General features: G+C 36.4%; 2 protein-coding genes across 4 annotated transcripts in view; one reads left to right on the top strand and one right to left on the bottom strand.

Annotated features, from left to right (window-relative positions):
- Positions 1–41: 41 nt before the first annotated feature.
- Positions 42–9093, bottom strand: LOC106130766 (F-box/LRR-repeat protein 2). Of its 2 annotated transcripts, none has more exons than XM_013329689.2 (11): positions 8701–9093; positions 6532–6700; positions 5672–5827; positions 4288–4437; positions 3726–3886; positions 3078–3183; positions 2417–2618; positions 1617–1784; positions 1098–1152; positions 655–803; positions 42–323 (listed from the first exon to the last, which is right to left on the bottom strand). In XM_013329689.2, the coding sequence occupies exons 1-11, from the start codon at positions 8788–8790 to the stop codon at positions 188–190; spliced, it is 1542 nt and encodes a 513-aa protein (XP_013185143.1). In that variant the 5' UTR covers positions 8791–9093; the 3' UTR covers positions 42–187. The 2 variants fall into 2 exon arrangements, with proteins under 2 accessions (XP_013185143.1, XP_013185142.1); XM_013329688.2 differs by lacking the exon at positions 8701–9093 and adding an exon at positions 6887–7398.
- A 2415-nt stretch (positions 9094–11508) lies between these two features.
- LOC106130738 (zinc transporter ZIP13 homolog) overlaps positions 11509–14074 on the top strand; it is a 32713-nt gene continuing 30147 nt past the window's right edge. For both annotated transcript variants that reach the window (XM_060951106.1, XM_060951107.1), the window contains exon 1: positions 11509–12097. In XM_060951106.1, the coding sequence (XP_060807089.1) occupies positions 11926–12097 (172 nt within the window). In that variant the 5' untranslated portion in view covers positions 11509–11925. The remainder of the gene's footprint in view (positions 12098–14074) is intronic.

Below are 14074 nucleotides of genomic sequence, written 5' to 3'. Positions count from 1 at the left end.
AGTTCAACCTTGTTCTAAAAGTTTATTTTTATTAAAAGTTTATTGTGATACAAAACAATCTTATTTGTAACAGTAGTAAAAGATAAAAAGTAATTTTGACCTCAATAGTTTAAACTTGCAGGATTTGACAATTTCAGTACACATGAAAATACTCAATTAGGGGTACCATTGTGTAAATTTATTTAGCCTAATTAAATATAAGGTCCTTGTAATTGGAGAGGAGGTAATAGTTGGAAACTCTGCAATTGGTGGAAGTGCGGACGACTGTCGTGCGGTCTGCGCGCTCGAAATTCGCTTTCACGATCTCGTAGTAACGGCCGTCACTGAAAAAGAAATAAAAATGTGAATGAAATAATAAACCCTTAATATATAAATTTTTATGTGCAATAAAGAGTTTACAAACAAACAAACCCTACTAACATATAGGTCAAAATATCACAAGACATTATGTGTGTAAATTTAAAAATAAAAGATAACAATAACTTTCAATAACGTTCAAAAAATTTACTTTAAAGAGTAGAATTCCAAATTGTAAAATAGGCTAAAAAAGTAAAATCTAAAGTTTTTTTAAAGCATCTTCTAAAGACAACACACACTCGCACTTAATATAAAATCAAATAAAATGGAGTACAAATAATTTTGAAGTAAACCCACCTCAGCACGAGGCACTTGAGCTTCAAACACTTGACTCTAAGGATATCTATGGCTTTCTGGCTTTTGTCGCTAAAACGAAGATTCTCCGGGTCCCAGCGAAGTTCCAGTCGCTCCAAGATGGGACAGTTGTTGGCGATTCCGTCCATCAACTAGAACAAGCGATAATATCCGAATTTCTGAAGGTAGACTAATTCCCCATGAAACGCACAGCCAAAACTGTGTTACATATCGATTGTGAAAAGCTTTAGAACGAAACAAAAAGCGCCTGGTAACCATCATGTCTCTAACATCTTAAATAATATGAACTACCAAGAACGCATCTCTTTGTACAACATTTCTCTCATTTTTAACGATGTACCCCACAAATTGCATAAAAACAAGAGACACGATATAGCATATCATATACATTAACTAAAAATAAAAATATGTTCTTAACTGCTCACCTGGTCAACGTGGATATTAACTCCAAGTCGCTCTTGTGTTCCCATGATCAAGATTCTGTAAACGAAACACACATCTATATACACACATCAATTATAATGCTATCATGTCCAAACTTAACAAATTTTTAGCTACTAGTAGGGCTACCACAAGGTAGTCTACTCGAGCCAATATTGTTTGTGAAAATCGAAACTTACTGTCATAGCCAAAGAAATCTTAAGTTACTACTTGCCTTACTTGGCTTTCGTCATAATAGTGTTATGTCAGTAGGGGCTATCACTATAAAGTCTACTGGAGCCGATATTGAAATTAAATGTTGGTTCAATATTCTTACCTCCGAGGAAATTGTAACTTAGTTCTAACTGACTTGTCTTTCATGAGTAACTGTAAAACAGTGCCATAATGGTGTCATGTCAGACGGGCTACCACAGGGAAGTCTACTGGAACCCATTTCGATAGTGCAACAAACATAATTAATTTAAGTTATTGTAACCTCCGAAGCAAACCAAGTTTTTACTTACTTGGCGTTCGTCAGTAGCTGTAGAACACTCTGCCACAGCTGATCGGTGATGTGCGGCATGCCGCTGAGCACCAGCCCCCACAGCTGGCTGCCGTGGCGCGACAGGAAGCGGTGCAGCGCTTCGTCGCTCAGGTTGTCCGACGAGTCCACGTCCAGGGCCACTAGGTTCCTGATACATACATACATACATATAATCACGTCTATGTCCCTTGCGGGGTAGACAGAGCCAACAGTCCTGAGCGGACTGAGAGACCACGTACAGCTAGCTATTTGGCTTTAAGATAGAATTGATATTCGAATAGTGACAGATTGCTAGCCCATCCCCTAAAAAAAGAATCTCAAGTTTGTGAGCCTATCATCCATCATCTCTATCCATGGGAAAGCGATGGAGTGGTCCTGTTATTTTTTGTATTGGTGCCGGGAACCACACGGTATAGTAACTATAATAATAACAAATATGACAAGTTTGTATTATACACATTTACACAGATTTACAATAGGGGTGACTTCATTTTTAAAACATAGTGGTTTCATGAACTAAATATCACCCAGCTAGCACTAGTGTTTCTGACTGCAAGCAGTTTCGGCTGTACATAGTCTACATAAAGGTTTTTTTTAAAGATTATATTTAACTGGAACGTCCTGGCGAAACGTATCAAGAGTACCCGAAACGGCCGAACTTGCAGTAAGAGAATTGTGAATATGGGTGGAGCAAATGAAGTTTGCAGCCATCGTGGCATGTGGAAAGGTGTATTCTCTGCCTTACCCATCGAGAAAGAGTATGTACAGTGAACTACTCACCTGGCGGTCCCAGATTCAGACCAGGCTTTTAACACAGAGTCATTGAATCCGTTGATTTGCCCAGCGCTCAGAAATCTCAAGTTGGGAATTCTAGTCAACATATCTATCAGGCATTCGGTAGACAGGTCCGTGGCCGTCACGTCTAACTCTTGGATTGAGGACTTCTCCCATTCCACTTGCATCACGTGTTCTGAATGGAGGCCTGGAATTTAATGGATAACATATGTGCATGAGATATATTATGATCATAAGACAAGCATTTATTCTCAAATTATGGCTTTCCGCGCTTAGAATGTTGGACGAAGGAAGTTTTATAGGGAGTCAAGAAAGGGTACCATGGGTACTGGTGAGAAAGCGTTCGCTCCATCTACTCCTAAATAATAAAAAATCCTTAAAATTAAATTGATATAACTAAAGGAAAATTTACACTAGACGGATAAAAGATATCTCATAGATAAATCGCAATAAGCCAAGAATAAAAGTTGATATGTATTAGCGAATAAGTCGCCATTGACACTACTTTTGTTTTCTGCTGTATCCTAATACAATAAAAATTTATCTATCGAATGTCTTTTACCAGTGTAATGAAAACTTAATAATAAAAATAATTACGTGATGGGTTATGTGGGTTTGTTGATTATACAAAAAGTTTAACACTTACTACACCCGTTCATGAGCAGGCAGGTAAGCCGTCTTGAACGCTGGAACAGAGTCTTCATGGTGGAACCAGTGACCTTGTTGCAATAGTTCACTGCTAGGCATTCCAACTGAAACATGTGGGAGATACCTAAAGTCCTATCAATCCTTTATCTATACTAATATTAGCTGAAGAGTTTGTTTGTCTGAACGTGCTAATCTCAAGAACTTATATTTCGAATTGAAAAATTCTTTTTGTGTTGAATAGACCATTTATCGAGGAAGGCTTAAGGCTATGTAACATCACGCTGCAACTATTAGGAGCGAAGAAATAATGGAGAATGTGAAAAAAAAAACATCCTTGAGGGCTTTAATGATGACCAAAATAACTATTCCACGCGGACGAATTCGCGGGCACAACTAGTACAGTATATGCGAGCGTCGCTAGTCGAGTCGGTAAGGTACCCGGTTAAAATTCGAAAGGCATAGGTTCAAATTGCATCTGCGATTCCTCTCTTAGGTGATGAGCTTGCAATATCTATTGCTTTCTAAACCTCGATTCATCTGAAGGGTTTTCAGTCTTCAGGACTATTGGCTTCATCTAATCCGTACGGGACATGAATGTGTGTGTATGAATGTACTTTTTATAGATACTATTTTAAATTATTCCTACCTGAATACAGTTGGAGCTAAAAGCATCGATGTGGGAGTCGTCGACAAAGTTGATTCCGTACAAGTTGATCACGCGCAGGTTCGGCGTGGCCGACTTCAACTTGTGCACGTTTATCACCTCGTAGATCTCCTCCTCTTCCTCCTCCACCTTTTCATAGGTTCCTGAAGTTTTAATTTATTTAATCTATGTATACATATAATAAAATAGTAACTGACAGATGTTCTTGAATGAGTTTTCGAAAAATCGATGAGGGGGATCTATATAAGACCAACAGAAGCCATAATTTTTTTTAAGTTGACGACAATTTTTAAGTTGACGTTATTGAAGAAAATGCTGCAGTGCAGTTTGTTATCGCTTCTTATGCACCGACGCTTTGGTAAACTTAGTTTTAAGTGATTTATTTGACGTCAACCAATGTTGTGTCAACAAAAGACATGACAATATTTAGTGATGTTGAAATCTCACATAATAATGAATAACAATTTGAATTTGAACTCGAAACAGCGATATTTTTTCGCGCGATAAAAATGGCGTCGCGCGTCCTAATGCCGTGTGAACTCACCAATAAGATGCAAGATCTCCAAGCCGTTGATAAAGTTGTATATCTTCCTCATGAACCCTTCCATGAAGATGACCTCGGACAGGCAGATGCACAGGTACTTCAGCTTGGTCGGGAAAGCCTGCATCTCGGAGAAGTCGTGAAGTTGCATGGCTGAAACATTGCGATGAAAAATTTGGCGTGTAATCTTGTCAGTAGTAATCGTAGCAGTAGAAAGAGAAGGAAAAAGGCTTTTTTCTTCTTTTTCTACTGATTTTTCAAAAAGCTTATATAAGATGCTAATACTGTAAGAAGGGAACATACATATGGTCACGTCTATATCCCTTGCGGGGCAGACAGAGCCAAAAGTCTTGAAAAGACTGAATGGCCACGTTCAGCTATTTGGCTTAATGATAGAATTGAGACTCAAATAGTGACAGGTTGCTAGCCCATCGCCTAAAAAAGAATCCCAAGTTTGTAAGCCTATCCCTTAGTCGCCTTTTGCGACATTTATGGGAAAGAGATGGAGTGGTCCTATTCTTTTTTTGTATTGGTGCTGGGAACCACACGGCACAGAGAGAAGGGAAAGGTAATATATGTGTGCCGTGTGATTCCGGGCACTTTAAATAGGACCATATCGTTTCCCGTGGATGTCGTAAAAGGGCTAATAATAAACTTGGGATTGTTTTTGTAGAATTTGCTAGCAACCTGTCAATTAATTGAAATCTTAGTTCCGCCATTAAGCTAAACAGCTGAACGTGACCATTCAGTTTTTTCAAGACTGTTGGCTCTGTCTGCAAGGGATAAAAACGTGAATTATTTGTATACATACATACATAAAATCACGCCTCTTTCCCGGAGGGGTAGGCAGAGACTACCACTTTCCACTTGCCACGACCTCATCACGATTATTTGTATGTATGAATTATACATAACATACATACGTTTACACCGGCGTCCGTAGTCGGTCAACCACACAAACCTTGGTTCGTCTTCTCACCACATGGACGTGATAGGCGATTAAAGAACAAAAGTAACAGAACTAGTGCAAAGAATTTTTCAAAATGGTTATAATGGAACCTTAATGTGCCGTGTGGTTCCCGGCACCATTAGAAAGAAGAATAGGGCCACTCCATCTCTTCCTCATGGATGTCGTAAAAGGCGACTAAGGGATAGGCTTATAAATTTGGGATTCTTCTTTTAGGCGACGGACTAGCAACCTGTCACTATTTGAATCTCAATTCTATCATTAAGCCAAACAGCTGAACGTGGCCTATCAGTCTTTTAAGACTGTTGGCTCTGTCTACCCCGCAAGGGATATAGGCGTGATTATATGTATGTATGGAACCTTAAATAAAAGCCAAATATTTTTTTTTCTATGTGCTAATTATTAAGTCAAATATCTTACCAGTACTGAAATCCAACAGCATATGAGTCAAATTGGGACATTTTGCCGCCAACTCGTGCAACACCGTGTGGGTAATCAGTTCGATAGGCAATTCGATGTAACGTAGTGAGGGGCCGAACCTTATGGAAATCAGGGCTAGGAGAGATTCCAGTGATCCTGAAAGTAAATGAAAATGTCATCATAAACTGCTTTCATGGTAGAAAAGAGTGATGTATGATCCAGATCGCATAATTATATACAATATTAAAAAAGTTATACAAGCGTTTAACTGCGAGACTTTTTAGGAACGTTTATATGGCATATTTATTTATTGTCATATCGTAAGTAACCTCTTTGTCGGAATTCTGTGGTGGGCACTTCATATCTTTCCTATGCCCATGACATAAAATCTCGAAAAACTAACTTAACAAATAAATTGCCTTATTTTTATTAGTTTAAAAGGTTATTACTACCTCGCTTTATTATTTAACAAAAATTCCAAAATAACAAAAGAAGTAAAAAGGGTGAAAGATTTAAAAATTAACGAAACCGGAAGTCGGATGTACGAATGAATGAAAAAGTTTTGAGAAGAAGTCGCCAATTTTGCGATTTAGACCTCTATTTTTAATAATGTTGCCATGCATGGTCCTTCCTGCTGTTTCCGGGCGTTCGAACTTTTATTTATTTTTCTTTTCATCGTGACTTTGTAATTTGAAAAGATAGATAGCGCTTATGAGAAAAATAAAGAAAAATAGATTTTTATGAGACTTTTTTTTAATTTAAAAATTTTAGACTTTAATTTCGCTGATTTCAGTAGAAATATCATCCAGGTAGCGGAAAGATTAATAAATTATCTTTATTATATATTATTTGTTACCTACCTACATGCAGTCCAGATATTTCAGGTCGCAAACTGACATGGGTCCACAGCCGTGTATCATAGGCCACCATTCGCCATCGTTTGCAGACTGTGGCCATTCGACATATTTCTCGGTGAGTCAGATAAGAAAATATGTTTAATAATACTTTATCCGGTAATTTTTCAATAGTCTGAAAGAAAAACAGAACGTGATAGCATGGTTGCACGAAACGTCCTAATATAGATCATCACATACTTTTTATTTCTCCCCAGAGAGTAGAAGTTGGCACATAATATAATCGGGACATCCAATAAAACCATTTGTTAGCATTATTAATAGCGTACGTCTATGATGAGAAGTGTTGTCAAGACATTACCGTGTTAGCAAAAGGGCTCCTGATTTGACCTCCTTCGGTCAAATAAACTTGACTAGCTTCCAGAGCCAGTTGCCCCCACACATCCGTTGGAATATCCATATTAAAGCACAAGTTATTTCAATGATTTTTTTACTTTTTTTTCACAAAATATCACTTTCATAACAGATTCACTAAAACGCGCGGAAACTCCTCAACGCTCACAAGTATGGTACGCTGTGGTTAATTTTGGAATAATCTGGGAGTGAATGAGGCAAGAGCAAGCGGAGGAAATATTTTGGGATTCTGTCGAATTTACTTCATATTCTTAAAACATGTTTGAGAGTTTGTATTTAAATCATACTTTTAACTTTGAGTCATAAATAATTATAATAATTTTGTATTTTCAAGTAGGTAATTTTCATGGACCATCATCAGACGCTATGGAATTTGAGAAAGGCGGGAGATTTGAAAAATGTATGAAAGCGAAGTATTGAAATGATTAAATATTGACACCAATCAACGGTCCACATTAAGCTGTATAAGAATTTGATATGGAACTCAGAACCGCCGATTTATAGAATTATTGAAATCGAACTGAGAACCCCGAAGTAGCGGTCGGGCGTCTTATTAACGAAATATCAGGATTGTTGACTGAAAGAGATTGCATTAGCGATAAATCGGCCTTTGCACCATCTCTGTCTATTTTGTGCTGTTTTGTATGTTTTACTCTGATGGTGCAATAAAAAGTTTTATCTATCTATCTATTGACAGAAATCCTTGGTTATATTATACTTAGTTTATGTAGTAGATTATGCAATTCTACTATAATATGCTACAAACTGTATCTGTGTCGGTCTGTTTTATTCTTATAATCTAAAAAATATTAGATGTCGGAAGATAATTATTTATGATTTCATTCAGTTCTACAGCGGAGACGCGTATATTTGGCCCGTCTGGATTTTGTCTTGATCTGTACTAACATATCTTGGCAATGTCAAGGTATTTCCTGGGCCGATGAGTCATTGTGCCAGACGAAACATTATTTCTTTCTTTTGTGTTTAACACACATTGTTTGTTTAGTAAATTGTTATAATTCTGTCGTGACTATTTGAGTTTATATTTGCATTCATTTTCTACATTCTAATAAGTAGTACCTGTCGCTCGTAATCTGCATCATCATTGCTTTATGGTTTATTCAATCACATGGGCATTTTATCTCATTTTTACCAACTCCTACAACCTTCTCAAGCATCTTGCCGCAGCTAATCTAGAGCCACACATAATACTGTGTATTCCTCTTTGGTACTTTTTGAATCCTTAATGATTTAACTGCTTTAAGGCGTGCAAAATAAACATTGTAAACCATCATTCGTTGTGTATTTCGGTAACATAAAATTAATAATTGGATGGAATTAATAATTAACAAAGAGTGCATACGCTGAAGATGTGTTCCTTCCTTATTGGCGCATACACATGTTTGAGATATCTAGGTCATAAAGATACCATAAATATTTTTATCACTTGTTTCCTTTCAATCTGCTGTGTCGATGGTAATTTTATACATAATTATACATTGTACATAGCTTTGAATTACTGGGAATAAACCTATTAGCTAGCTTAATTTGCGAATTTTTTAACCTCTGGCATAAAAAGCATTGTTAATGCATTTTGATAGTCACCAAAAATAAAGTAGGGAATCCGTTGGCGCTGTTCTTTACATTGGAGTGTGGTGTCAATGTGATTGAACCCAGTATGTATTATTAACTGTATAAGAATCGATCAAATCTAAAGATCGTTTAATTAATTTTATTATTTTTTACCGTAAAATCTCTTACCATAGCTTGCCTGCGCCTAAAACTAGACATATCATCTCTAGATATGGCAGCCGCGGCTGTGTCCACGTTGAGGATCCCCCAGGAATCCATTTTGCGTTAATTATTACTTTAACACTAGCAGATCACACAATTTACTCCAACTATCCTTATGATTAATAGCTTTTTATCACATTTGGCGCCTTTTCACACAAACACAAACTGTTGAATTAATTCCGGCATGCCCATGTCGCCTGTCGGGACGAGTATACTACAAATGTGACTCGAGTTTTCTAAAACTAAATTGTACATACAGTACTACGGTAGCTATAAGCCGTCAGATATTTAAATTGGCAAGCCAAAATAAGTACGGCATTTTGCTTCAACTGGGCACTGAGGTGGTGCGGCTGCCAAGAAGATTCGTATTGCATTTGTGTCAGTGTAATGTAACGCACTGGCAACAGTTGTATTATATAGCTACTGTCCTTTAGATTTGTTTTATGTAAAAATCAAATATTAATCATCTAGCTGCTTCCCGCGGCTCCCCCGCGTGTATGTCCCTTTTTGCATTATCTGTGGAAACTATACAATACAATATCTAGACATAACAGACTTATAGTTTTTTTTTTTTTCATTCAGCTGAGTTTTATTTATTTTCCTTTTAAAATTAAAATATTTAATAAATATTATTATAAAATCAAATTAAAACTAAAGCTAAAACTACTTATAAAAAGAAAGAAAAAAGATACTTACAAACTAATTATTTTAAAACTAAAACTACTTATAAAAATAAAGAAAAAAGACGACTACAAACTAAAATTTAATTTATAAATTGTACAGTCCCTGCATAGCATCAACATGCGGGAGTGTGCCTAGAAGGCTGGCATTGCCAATTTGAATGGCAATGCTGATTCTCTGAGCCAGATAATTTCCAGCCCTCCGGTCACGAGATACCTCAATCAGCTTTTTCGACAATTGTCGGAAAAGCTGATGGGCAGATGGGCCCCACGGTCCCAGAGTTTCTACCCCAAAAGGTTCAATAGTATAGGTATTACCGATACCTACATATTTGCGCCTTTTGAGGTTTTCTGCCTCATTTGCAGCAGAACCGGCCTTAGATTTAGTACCCTGAAGATGAGACGGCGCAAGTGTGTCGACACAAGTAGCATCCCACACCAAAGGCCGCCCCAATCTCCAGGGTACCAAAGTCATACCATCCGGTCTCTTGCCATCATCCCGAGCCAGACCGTTTGGTTCTAGAATGGCTGGAACATGGATGATGGCAAGAGCACGGAGGATTATATTATTTAGGGCGGCATGGCGCCCTAAACGGCCGGCACTCCTAGGGCATGAGAGCCGTGGTGTCCATAGCCGTCAACGGTATCCCCGCAAGGACAACTATGCGGGACCGTGCAATACGCACCTAAACGCAATGCTGTTGCCAGACGGAAAGAGTCCCCATGAAGCAACGTGCCCAGGTTGGCCGATGGTAATGCCTGCAACAGAATTGCTAGACGTTTCTAGTAAATTATCTTGTGCAATTCTACAGAGCGGCTCATCCCATTGCCTTTGCGAAGATAGGTTTAAAGGGAATTTCGAATTTGGAAGTAAAACAGACCAGGCATTCCTGGCCTCCAGTGCATACGTGATATTGCAGAAAGAGCAATTCCGGTTGATTTTTTTTAAAAGATCTTCAAAGTTACTTATAGTTAATTCCATAGTGTCCTATTCCCGTGCCAATTAAACGATTTAAAAGACGTAGAAATTCTAGCGTTATACATTTAAAATAAGTTTAAGTAAACTGTGTAAAAAAATTTAAAGCAGTGCTTGAAGTTCATTTTTTCCTAACTGTAACTTATTTTGCCTTGATCGATTTCGATGGAACAAAATGAGTAGTTTTGAAGTTTTCAAACAAAGAAAAGAAGTAGCAGACAGAGAAACATTTAATCATTGTTTTTTTTTTGTTAAAAAATATATTTATGTAGACGATATTTACTTTCATATTATATGTATTAATAATTAATGCAAAAGTTTGGGGAAAATGTAGTAAATTAATTTAATTAATGGTTATATCATTCTCGCTTCCGAATACTTATCCCAAAACTGTGAAAAAAGGGTAAAATGTAAGCATAATTAGGTTCTAAATTTATTCAGTTATCGTTCTCCAAGATGTTATGTTTTCAGAAGCAGCAGAATCCCGTTTTTGCTACTCTTTTCGGAGTATGATGCTCTTCACAAAAGTCTACAGCAATGGTGTTCAATTCTCACTAAAGAGGATCAACCGCTCAAGCACCGGCACACCTAACATTACTAAATTATTATGTGCATAGGTACGTACATTGTGTAATCACGTCTTTATCTCTCACGGAGTAGGCGAAGTCAAAAGTCTTGATAAGACTGAGAATCTACGTTCAGTTGTATGGCTTAACGATGGAATTGAGATTGAAATACCTAGTGCTAACCAATTACCTAAAAGAATAATCCTAACTTTTTTAAGCCTGCCCTTGATGGCTATTACAACCACACAGGAAGAGAAGCAGCAGGCACACATTAGTCGTCTTTTATAACATCACATGGCTAATTATAATATACTATTTATGTTACTTGTCAAATTTTTGAAGAGTCCTGAATGCCTTAATATATTGATAGGTACGGCGTTTTAATTTAAAGTGTTAATATAAAACATCATACTACATTTTTGGCGCAGTCGTGTAGAGTAAATACTAATAAGGCAACATTTATTCTTACTTGTGTCAATGTCAAAGTCACATGAACGCAAACCTCAGTTCATCGAAATAAAATAAAATTCATCACAATCCATTCATTCACTCACTTTGTTGTTGTGAGACGAGTTGTGTCGATTACGAATTTCAAAATACTTATTTAATGCGCAGATTATAATAACTTAATTAAAATTTATTCAACGAAAAGATGTACTAATTAGTATTGCTGTTTTCATTTAGTTGGTATACTGGCGTAGTGATACACATATACGAGGACGGACGTACTCAATCTCAGTGAAGATTAGTTCGTCTGGGCTGGACAACATCTTTCTTTATCTCGAAAATATGCGAACAGCTACAGTATTCTGTTTGAATTGAATTAGTTTAGAGCGCGCGATGATACAAAGCGGTCAATTTAGCAGAAATGTGCCGGTGTAGTGAACAGATATAAAGTAAATAGCAAACTTTTTTTTGTGGAATCTAGTCAGTGATTTTTTTAAGAATTGATATTGGTTCCGAATTCAAAATGAGTTCAGTTGTATCGGGATTTGTTCCGGAATATTTTTCCTCTATTATCGAAGAGCTTGATGAACATCCGTGGCTGTTTTCTGCATTAGCTTCCATGCTTGTTGGTTTGAGTGGTATCCTGCCTCTACTAATAATTCCGATAGATGAAACCGCATCTTTTCAAGACGGTGGTAAGTCATTTTCGTTATAAATACTTTTTCACTGCATGCTTTTGTCCTATTTTTAGGTTCCACATGTCATTGTTGTTTGCCAGTTGCCAAATTAAAATCTATGGCCTAAAAATATTGTTGTTTAAGACCAACTTTATACCTACTTGCACATATTGTGATCATGATCCTTTGAACATTTACTTAAAAAAGATGAGTAACTTTTAGGTATGATGATAAAAAGTACAAACATCTGACAGCAATAAATTTATTTTCAGATTCATAGTAGATATAATAACATTTAATTTAATTCAATAAGGAAGTACCTATTACAAAGAATGAGGAAATGTACATATGTATCTCTTTATAAGTTTACGTTTTAGTACTATTTATATTAAAAACTATTTTTGACAGTTATATCTACTTTTACCAGGTACAGGATATAGAATCAACACATGAAAAAGTTTATGAAAATATATTATTCCAAGTCATATTTTTTTTAATTCCAAACTATGTACTTACTTGGTATGGGTCAATGGGTTGATCAGAATTTTTACAATAGTTTGAATTACATTGGTGAAAAAAAATACAATCTATCACATAAGAATATAATATGACATTATTTTGGTTGGTTTTATAACCATCTTTCTCATGTTGATCTTCCTTTATTTTCTTTGTCTCTATTTAGTTGCGGTCATTACAATACTAATATTTATCTACGTGTGGTTCCCAGCACTTTATAAATAGGACCACTCCATATCTTCTCAAAGAGGTCATAAAAGATGACTAATAGAAAGGCTAATGAAGTTGGTATTCTTCTTGTAGGTGATGGGCTAGCAATCTGTCACTATTAAAATCTCAATTCCATCATTTAGCCATACGCTTGAACACAGAGTGTTAATCTTTTCAAGACTTTTGGCACTGTCTACCCCTTGAGTAATGTAGACGTGACTGTATTGTATGTATATATGTATCTAAGGAAGAAAAATCAAACCATTGTGTTTGCTCAAGGTTCGGCTTCCAGTGTGTGCAAAATATTTGTCAATGTTAAATTGCCTTTTCATTAGAGTCTATTATGATTATGATGAATCATTATTTATGTATGTATACAGGTTGAAATAAAATTTTTGTGTTTTTACATAATATTTTAGATCCATTTTAATAAATGTTTTAGAAAAGAAATCTTTACAACATTTGATTACATACGTTTGTATGTAATCAAATGTTGTAAAGATTGTGCTCCATAAACTGTAAAAATCAGCATACTTAAATTTTAATATCGGCAATATAAATTTAGACATTATTTGGTGTGCATATGTAGCCACACTAATCCACTTCCTACAATATGGTCAAATAATATAAAACCAATTAAGTCTAGTACCAAGTAAGTTTCTCAACAATTCAACACCCAAATTTTTAGCCCTATCCCTTGATTTGATTTTACAATATGTCTGGGAAGAGAAGCTGGTACATTCTGACTTTCCTTTGCAACCAAATGGCCATTGTTTCATTACTACAAAATATTCCACTTTATAATAAGGTCAAATAAAATCTATCATGTCTACAGGAATTTCTTATCATTGACTAAGATAAAAATAACCAGCATCATTGAAGACACACAGCGCCCTCTATCCGAGGGGTCATTGTCTCTCACCGCGAGTCTTTGTTTACATGCCTTTCAATTGAGATGACATCTCAATTCTGAGGTGGTCCTGCATTTGTTATCATAATGCTTTAAACAATAGGGGAGTTGCATACATATACATACATACATACATATGATCACGTCTTTATCCCTTACGGGGTAGACAGAGCCAACAGTCTTGAAAAGACTGATAGGCCATGTTCAGCTGTTCGGCTTAATGGTAGAATTGAGATTCAAATAGTGACGGGTTGCTAGCCCATCGCCTAAAAGAAGAATCCCAAGTTTATAAGCCTATCCCTTAGTCGCCTTTTACGACATCCATGGGAACGAGATGAAGTGGTCCTATTCTTTTTTTT

Source organism: Amyelois transitella, chromosome 23 (assembly GCF_032362555.1).
Source record: "Amyelois transitella isolate CPQ chromosome 23, ilAmyTran1.1, whole genome shotgun sequence".
Lineage (NCBI taxonomy): Eukaryota > Metazoa > Arthropoda > Insecta > Lepidoptera > Pyralidae > Amyelois > Amyelois transitella.
Note: the sequence above shows the minus strand (reverse complement) of the source record. Positions and strands in the feature narration are given on the sequence as shown.